This window comes from Brassica napus, chromosome C4 (assembly GCF_020379485.1).
Source record: "Brassica napus cultivar Da-Ae chromosome C4, Da-Ae, whole genome shotgun sequence".
NCBI classification, from domain to species: Eukaryota; Viridiplantae; Streptophyta; class Magnoliopsida; order Brassicales; family Brassicaceae; genus Brassica; species Brassica napus.
The window spans coordinates 6968597-6977359 of NC_063447.1; the positions used below are offsets into that span (position 1 = coordinate 6968597).

The 8763-nt window shown below is 30.9% G+C and overlaps 1 protein-coding gene and 1 long non-coding RNA gene across 6 annotated transcripts; both read right to left on the reverse strand.

The window, feature by feature from the left end:
• Window positions 1–638: 638 nt before the first annotated feature.
• Window positions 639–2080, reverse strand: LOC106406991 (nucleolin 1). Of its 2 annotated transcripts, none has more exons than XM_013847765.3 (5): window positions 1944–2080; window positions 1834–1873; window positions 1520–1578; window positions 973–1415; window positions 639–893 (listed from the first exon to the last, which is right to left on the reverse strand). In XM_013847765.3, exons 1-5 carry the CDS (start codon window positions 1986–1988, stop codon window positions 803–805), a joined length of 678 nt encoding a protein of 225 aa, XP_013703219.1. In that variant the 5' UTR covers window positions 1989–2080; the 3' UTR covers window positions 639–802. The 2 variants fall into 2 exon arrangements, with proteins under 2 accessions (XP_013703219.1, XP_013703217.1); XM_013847763.3 differs by having other exon boundaries at window positions 1520–1581.
• Window positions 2081–7355: 5275 nt separating this feature from the next.
• Window positions 7356–8763, reverse strand: LOC125585090. Of its 4 annotated transcripts, none has more exons than XR_007321968.1 (5): window positions 8559–8763; window positions 8391–8473; window positions 8201–8259; window positions 7671–8111; window positions 7356–7585 (listed from the first exon to the last, which is right to left on the reverse strand). It is a non-coding gene; the product is annotated as an uncharacterized LOC125585090 (long non-coding RNA). The 4 variants fall into 4 exon arrangements; XR_007321969.1 differs by having other exon boundaries at window positions 8201–8256; window positions 8559–8762; XR_007321966.1 differs by lacking the exon at window positions 8391–8473 and having other exon boundaries at window positions 8201–8256; window positions 8559–8759.

Consider the following 8763-nt stretch of genomic DNA (forward strand, 5'->3'; position numbering starts at 1 on the left):
GTTACTCTGTAGCAGTTCTGGTTAGATTTCCCTCCCCATTATTCAGCCCTGCATAGATGCATATCTTTTTACTTGCTATCTTGTATAAGAATGTTGACCAAATAATACAACATCACAATCTTAGTTTGGCATTGCCGAGCATATGCATCAAAAAGTACCTCACTGAACGTACATGACATAATTTTACTGAACATCAAAAAAACAAGAGAGAATATTCAGCATACTATTTAGTTTCCAATATTTTAAAACTATTAAAATATTGGAAACTAATTAGTTAATATATTTTCACTACAACAGGCAGAAGAACCAATGTAGTTTTGGTTGTTGTCAAGTTTTGAATTTTGATTAACATTGATCATATATACGAGCTAGTTTCTTACATATTTTTCGTTTTTGAAGAAAAGGAGCACCAACCATGCATCAGCATACGATTTAATTTGCCTACAGAACTCAACTTTATAGTTGCTGGCTATGCTGCATGGAAGAACCAAGTTTTCAACCAGTACAACACTTCCACTTTATCTAAGACTCAGATTTTTATTTCTCGCACGATCAGCCAACATACTTTTGTAGACAAGATATCATCAAAACATTTCCGTAGTATTTGATCCCTGTTAACAATTTTTCAAACCACCAAAAGAAAACTATACAACATAGTTTATTAAAGAAAAGTTCATAATCTGATTGAAGCATAAACACGGCAGCCAAAATAGCATAATATATGTTTTCTTTTATAAATAAAAAACAAAAATGATATAAAAAAAGCCGTTTGATGGAGCTGGTCGAGAAACAAGTAAAAATATTAGCCTTCGTTGGATTTAGACTTCGCCATCTTGCGAGAAGCCATTGCTTTTTTATAATGAAGACGGGCCTTTTCTTGAAATTCTGGAGACCTGCAACAATACCACAAAATTAAAAACAAGACAAATCCGATAACAAGAATAAATAGTCACAATAAGAAGTTTGACGTACAAGATCGCGACTTTGCCACCACCAGTTCGAAGTTTCCATCTTGTCAGTCTCCGACTGGCGGCAGCAAACATAGCAAAACAAATTTCACAGCCTTTAAAGTTAAAGTGGCCATAATATTCGTCTCTAAGTCTAGCCATTGTAACCAGAAGCTTATGACCTCCCAAGTCGCTTCCATTGAGAGATAACGCGGCCTCAATCTCACCACCACGTTTTTTCAGATTAATAAAAGCATATCCTCTGGAAACACCAGTTTCACACTCGATGTGAACAAAAACCCTCGTCAACTCTCCACATGAACTGAAATGTTTAGCCAGTGCGCTCCTGATCTCATCCCTAGAACCACTATTATCAAAACCCGTGACGAATATGGTATGCTCATTGTTTCCCTCTGCATCTTTAGTGCCAAAACAACACTTTTTTTTCTTCTCTGTGGTTTCTTCCTCCTGTAGACAAATAAGTAGCAAACAAGGATTCTATTATTTGCAATTAAAGAGATGTAGATCAACTAAGCATGTGTACAATATTATTAAGACAAAACATACATAACCTGCTTCTGCTTCTTCCGACTATTAACTTCTGTCTCCGAATCATCCAACTCTCTTTTGTCTGCTAAAAGAAAAAAGAGACACAAGTTCAAAATTAACAGAATGTAAGTTCAGGAGAACCTAATTTTCTTCTTTAACCACGTAAAAATAAACATGAGTTATCAACGAAAGCATTATTTCATTTAAATCTTTTACAAAAAAAAAAGAAAGAAATAAACATGAGCATAGGTAATATATGCGTCAAAAATATAAGTATCATTACACACAACAAGAACTATGGCATAGCAAAGAACGAGAAACTCAATTATTTTCTTACCCTTTTGCAAAGGATCTGTGGCCTCATCAACTGCTTCAGCCTAAAAAAAAACAAAACAAAAACAATTAATTGAGACAAAAGTGATTAAAGAAGAAGAAGAAGAAAATTACATGGGTGGATGAAGTGGAGCATCTCTTGAGCTTGCTCTCGTCCATGGATTAATTTAAAAGAGAAGAGAAAAACTGAGGACGGTTTTCGTTTGTTTCAATAGGGAGCTCGAGAAGAAAGAATCCCTAGAAGACCGTTTCCCTTAATATTGGGCGGTGTTTAACTGGGCTTTTGTGGGCTTTTGTTTGTGATGTGAAGTTGGACATGAAAGTTTTAATGTTCAATTTTAACACTGGATTTCATATATTCATGGCTATAAACATTTATAAACACTTAAACTATCTTCAAATAAATGATTAATATTTTATTTTTAATTGAATAAGTTTTAAATCGTTTTATAATTTGAATGTATAAATTAAATAAAATGTTCTTTTAAATATATATGTGACTTTGCTCATAAACAATTTTTTTTTTTTTTTGAACTCAATCATAAACAATTTTATTGATTTCGTTATTTTTGGAATATTGGATTGCATTGATTGCTTTTAATTAGACCATACTTGTTTAGTGATTATAAAATAGACTAATATCCGAGTCAGGAGAGGGTTGTGTACATTGTTGTTGCGTTGTCTATATCCGAGTAGAAGAATACACAAGTCTTATATATAAATTACATCTTACATATATACATACTTTTCTTAGAGAAACATGCTTACTACACTTCGTTTCATTACTTGAAGCACCACAATTTCTTCAGTCTTTGCTTTAGTTCATATCAATAACTGCATAAGATCAAATTCAAATTCGATATAAGAATAGTACAGTACACAACTCATACATCGTAGGCACATACTCTGCTTAGACAAACTTAGTCTACTAGGACAAACACTTTACTTCGCTTCATTTCATAACTTGAATCACGAAATCTAAACATACATTACACCTGCAAGTTCTTAACATTTATTTTCATTCGCATTATGACATAATATTGTCAACCATATAAACTTTAATCTTATATATAGATTATATCTATTTTTCCATTATATTTATTTAATTTTTTCTTATATTTTAAAATTGTTTTGAAAATATAGCTTATCCTCAAAGTATATCTAATTTGTTACAATAGTTATGTTCTCAACCTTCTGATCAAGTATATAATAACGAACCGGGCCTCGTGGTCTGGTGGTATAGGAACCTCGGCTGAGGTGCCCGCTATCACGAGTTCGAGACCCGGCCACAGCAGATTTAACATGGTTTCCGTTTGACCGCCAGGACCTGCCAGTTCCGGTTGGACGCGGTGGGATAGTCGGACTATGGTCCGGATACCTGGATTATCAAAAAAAAAAAAGTATACAATAACGTGTTCTGCAAACTAAATATTCTTATTTTCGAACCATCAGTTATAATATCTTGCCACCACATCATAATAGATTTGATCAAATCTAAACTAGCTTTTCGTCCAAGTAAAAAAAAGATCTAACAACTTAATTATGTTGAGAACATATTTTCCTTATTCATTTATTTTGAAAACAGAAAATATTTTTGCAGGACACGTTATTGTGTTGCTTTGCAAATAAATGGGCCATACGATTATGGGTCTTAGTCTTAACCAACTAAAACTAATATTATGGAAGTTGAAATTTAAATAATAAAAAATAGTATATAATATATCCACAAACAATATTATAATTAAAAAATATATAAAAGTGCTATTGTGGAAATATTTTTTTTTTAAAATGTAATATTGTAATCTCAGTAACGGTTAAAAAGGTTTGTTTAAATAATTTGCTTATAAATTTTGGATCTCAAACAGATTAACATTTATATACATGGGATGTTGGAATTTAAAAAAAAAACAGTATATATTATATCCACAAACAATACTATAAACAAAACTATATATATAAAAAACTATTGATTTTTTATAAATACTTTATATATTCTAATCTCGGTAACAATTAGAAAGATTTGTTTAAATAATTTTCGCCCTTGAAAAGGGCGGGTTACTATCTAGTTTTAAATGCTTTTGTTGACGAATCAATTTTGGATCCATATATTCTAATACACTATGACTAGGTGTTCTGCCCGCACATGTGGACGTAGTGTTCTTATAGATATTTATCTGTTTATAACTATTAAATCAAAACCAACATAATAAATTATTAATAATGTTTTTAAAAAGATAAACCAAACATTAAACTTTATATTTTATAATAAAAAATATAATTTCAGATAAAAACACAACATATTTAAGAATTATCTTATGTTTTAAAAATATATTTTATTTTTGAGAATTTCATTATATTTACTTATAGTCAATTATCAAATATAACATATAAATAAAATATTATTAATATATTTCATTAGTTTTTATCAAAAAATATATATGCTTATTGTTGTTCTAAAATTTTAAAACATTCACATATATTTTAGAAAATATATTTATTTGTTTGATTAGCATTTAATTATAAATTTTTTTATATCTAACTATAAATTTAAATAAAATATTATTTTCAGATAACAACAGAATATATCTAAGAATTATCTTATGTTTTAAAACATGTTTTTATTTTTGAAAATTTTATTATATTTATTTATAGTCAATTATCTAATATAATATATAAATATAATAGTTTTAATAGAAATTCGTTTTTAATTATTTATATTTTAGTTAGTTCTTATTATTATTAATTTTAATCACTTATTTAATCAGATATATTTTAAATTCGTTTTTATTTTCGACTAATTTATATAATTTATTTATTAAGGGTATAAACGATTTATTATTAATTTTAATCACTTTTTTAATCAGATAGATTTGAAATTTGTTTTTATTTTTTTGACTAATTTATATAATTACTCATTAAGTGTATAAACGATATTAACCGCTCTAACTTTTAACGTGAGAACTCTGTTGCAAAAATTTATTTCGCAAATAATAATATAGATAACATACTATCCCGGACTTTAAGTATATGATTAGATATCAACATTAATGTATATTAGTGTATATATCTTAGCATTACAGTAATTTAATGAAATTTTCAGGGACCCAAAGATTTGGATATGTTAATGAAAAAATTAAATCTAATAAAACCTAGAAACCTAGAAATCATTAAATATCGTTGGTTCGAGATTCAAAATATCCGACCTATGCACATTTGCAAACTACGAGACTTCAGTCTTTTTTATCGTGAGTATATGATATTTTATTATTTTGACAAAGTACAAGTCAAAAAACAAGATATGTGCTCCGGTTACCTCTTTGTAATTCAATGACCAGGATTTGTTATAGTCCATTAGTCTTTACTCCCTACTGTTATATTTCTATTCCAACCACGATGCAGATAAATTGTTTTTAAAAATATTAAAACTGTTTGAAATAATAGATAGAAATAAACTAGCAAAAGTGAAAAAATAAACTCCATAGCCACAATTCTTGCCAAAAAAGGTAAATTTCAGGTAAAATATCGTAAAGAGACTTTCCCGTTTTCCCATTTATGTTGACCAGTACGATTAGATTAATGAATGTCCAATACCCTTTTAAGAAAGTTGAATGTCACGAGACTCACGACCTTCACTATATATTGGTTTATTGTTCATGCATTCATGCCGACTACGGTCGTAAGTCAAATAAATACGTTTATACATGGTCGCTTCGCTTGGTTTCAAAAGAATTATGATGACAAAGATTGATGGACTAGAAGACCGTACAAGATAATTTAGCTTTAATATGTAACCAATTTATACCAAAAAAACTTTGTTACTAGACTCAGAAATTCGTCCAAAATGAATCTGAATATTTTAGGATCAGGTAAAGGAGTCCCTTTTTGGATCAACGTCCATGTGTTCTGAGTAGGTGGAGAACTTCCAAATACAAGAAGACAAAAATATAAAAAAAAAACACAAGAATAATCAATAGATATATGTATAGAAATCTTTTGTTGGCTGAGAGTGTACAAATATTCAATCTGACATCATTCAATTTATTTGGCTAAGCTTTTCTTTAGGTCTTTATCATAGACAAAAGCTCTCAACCAAAACAGCCGCGTATATTAATGTTAAAATGATTTTGGAACCACATAAATAAATGAAGAAGAAAGAATAGCTGATATTTGGAGTGATAGTTTGCTAAACCCTAAAACTTAGTCACCAAACACAAAACCAAATACAGTATAAAATAAAATTTTATTTTCTGATTTTTAGTTAATGCTAATTAATACTAAAGTCTTTGAATCTTTTGAACAAAAAAAATGCAGTATGTTTTACTACTATATTAAGATATTTCTCTAAATAAAACATATCAATAATTTTGGAAAACATTACCTATGGATTTTAAAATCATTATAATTTAAATGGTTGAGGTGTGATTTTAAATACTTAACAAAAGGGTTAATTAAGCTTGAGAATATCGTTTTCAACAGCTTTACGCGTGTTGATCAGCAATCATATTCTATAAAAACGCTATGTGAACTTATTATATCTTTAGAATTGCTTACAATCAAGAACTTAATTAAGATACCCAAAGTTTGAAATATCAACTTGTATTGTCATCAAGTGTTTGTTTTCTATTGAACTTTTAAAAATCTTAAACGAAGCAAGATTCATTGTGGAAGCCTCCATATAAAATGAAACAATACACATTCAAAAGTATACCTTTTTAAGTATAATTGGTGAAGATTTGCAAAGACATTCATTCTGACAAATTCAACTTCATTTGATCAGTTTTTTTGTTAAAATTGTTACCAGCCACCCATTCTTCAATCAATGGGGGTCTATCATCACTTTATATACGTCAGAAAGAAAAGAACGAAGAATGAGTTTCTTCGACAAATCCAAAAAGGTCGAGATTTGAGAAATAATGGAGGAAATTATGGGAAGGAATCGAAACGATTATTGGAGCGTCACTTCAGGGCGGCTTTATGATTCTGTCCTGTCAAGCTTCGCAGTTACTCCACCTTCTAGTTCGTGGCACAGAATTTAATATACAGACCTTTTCATGCACATGTTGGTTTAGGGTATGAACGATGACCATGTGTAGGCTTTCTTAGTTTGTTTCCAATAGCCTTTTCAATTTTCAATATTTTATGGGGTATCAGAAACTACTAGATCCTGCACTGGCTGTGATTTTGGCAAGGCGAGAAAGCAAAACCATTGTTGTTCTGGTTATTAACAAGTTTTGAATATTGATTAACGTTGATCGCATACGAGTTTCATACATTATTTTCCGTTTTCTTAAGAAAAGGAGTACCAACCATGCATCAGCACTCAACTTTATAATTGCTGGCTCTGCTGCAGGAAGAATCAAGTTTTGTACAACACTTTAACTTTATCTAAGACTGAGATTTTTATTTCTAGCATCAGTAAACATACTTTTGTAGATAAGATGTCATCAAAACAGTTCCGTAGTATTTTTGATTCCTATCAACCATTTCTCAAACCACCAAAAGCAAACTAGTATAACCTATTACATAGGTTTATAAAAAAAAATTCATAATCTGATTGAAGCATAAAAAGTGCAGCTAAGATAGTATAATATATGTTAAATAGCACATCAAGATAATAGAAAAAAAAAGCGTTTGATGGAGCTGGTCGAGAAACAAGTAGAAAATATTAGCCGTCTTTGGTTTTAGACTTCTCAATCTTGCGAGAAGCCATTAATTCTTTCCTACGAAGACGAAACTTTTCTTCAAGTTCTGGAGAGCTGCGATACCATTAAGACCACAAAATTAATAACAAGACAAAGAAGTTAACAAAAATCAATAGTCACAATCAGAAGTTTGACGTACAGGCGCCTGAATTTGCCACCACCAGTTTTAAGTTTCCATCTTGTCAGTCTCCGTCTGGCGGCAGCAAACATAGCAAAACAAATTTCACAGCCTTTAAAGTTAACGTGGCCATAATATTCGTCTCTAAGTGTAGCCATGGTAACCAGAAGCTTCCGACCTCCCAAGTCGCTTCCATTGAGAGATAACGCCGCCTCAATGCCAACACGTTTTTTCAGATTAATAAAAAGCATATCCTCTGGAAACACCGGTTTCACACTCGATGTGAACAAAAACCCTCGTCAACTCTCCACATGAACTGAAATGTTTAGCCAATGCGCTCCTGATCTCATCCCTAGAACCGCTATTATCAAAACCCGTGACGAATATGGTATGCTCATTGTTTCCCTCTGCATCTTTAGTGCCAAAACAACACTTTTTTTTCTTCTCTGTGGTTTCTTCCTCCTGTAGAACGAACCAAGGATTTCTATTTGCAATTAAAAAGATATAGATCAACTAAGCACTTGTACAATATTATTAAGACAAAACATAACCTGCTTCTGCCTCTTCCGACAATTGACTTCTGTCTCCAAATCATTCAACTCTCTTTCTGCTTCAAGAAAAATAAAAAACCAAGTTCAAAACTAACAGAATATAGTTCAGGATAACCTAACTTCTTAAAAATAAACATGAGCAGAGATAATTATTATATATGAGTTTTTTTACAAAAAATAAGACCATTACACAGAACAAGAACTATGGCATAGCAAATAAAGAGAGACTCAATTATTTTCTTAAGGATCTGTAGCCTCAGCAGCTGCTTCAGCCTAAACCAACCCCAAAACAAAAACAATTAATAGTGGAAAAATCGGAAAATTGGCTGAAGAGGTGACTAAAGATGAAGAAAACTACATGGGAGGATGATGATGCGGAGCATCTCTTGAGCTTGCTCTGGTCCATGGATTAGTTTAAAAGAGGAGATAAACACGACGGCGGTTTCGATAGGGAGGTGGAGAAGAAAGCAACCCCTCAAGACAGCTTCCCTAATATTGCCTTGTGTGAGCTTTTGTGGACTTTTTTTATTTGTGATTCCTAGTTGGACCTGCACTTTTTTTTA

Excerpts from the sequence above, each read along its gene's own strand:
- LOC106406991 (XM_013847763.3), bottom strand. The coding sequence starts at position 1,988 with ATGGACGAGAGCAAGCTCAAGAGATGCTCCACTTCATCCACCCAT. Across the intron at positions 1,874-1,943 it reads GCTCCACTTCATCCACCCAT|GCTGAAGCAGTTGATGAGGC; the intron begins GTAATTTTCTTC and ends GTTTTTTTTTAG. Across the intron at positions 1,582-1,833 it reads CACAGATCCTTTGCAAAAGG|CAGACAAAAGAGAGTTGGAT; the intron begins GTAAGAAAATAA and ends TTTTTCTTTTAG.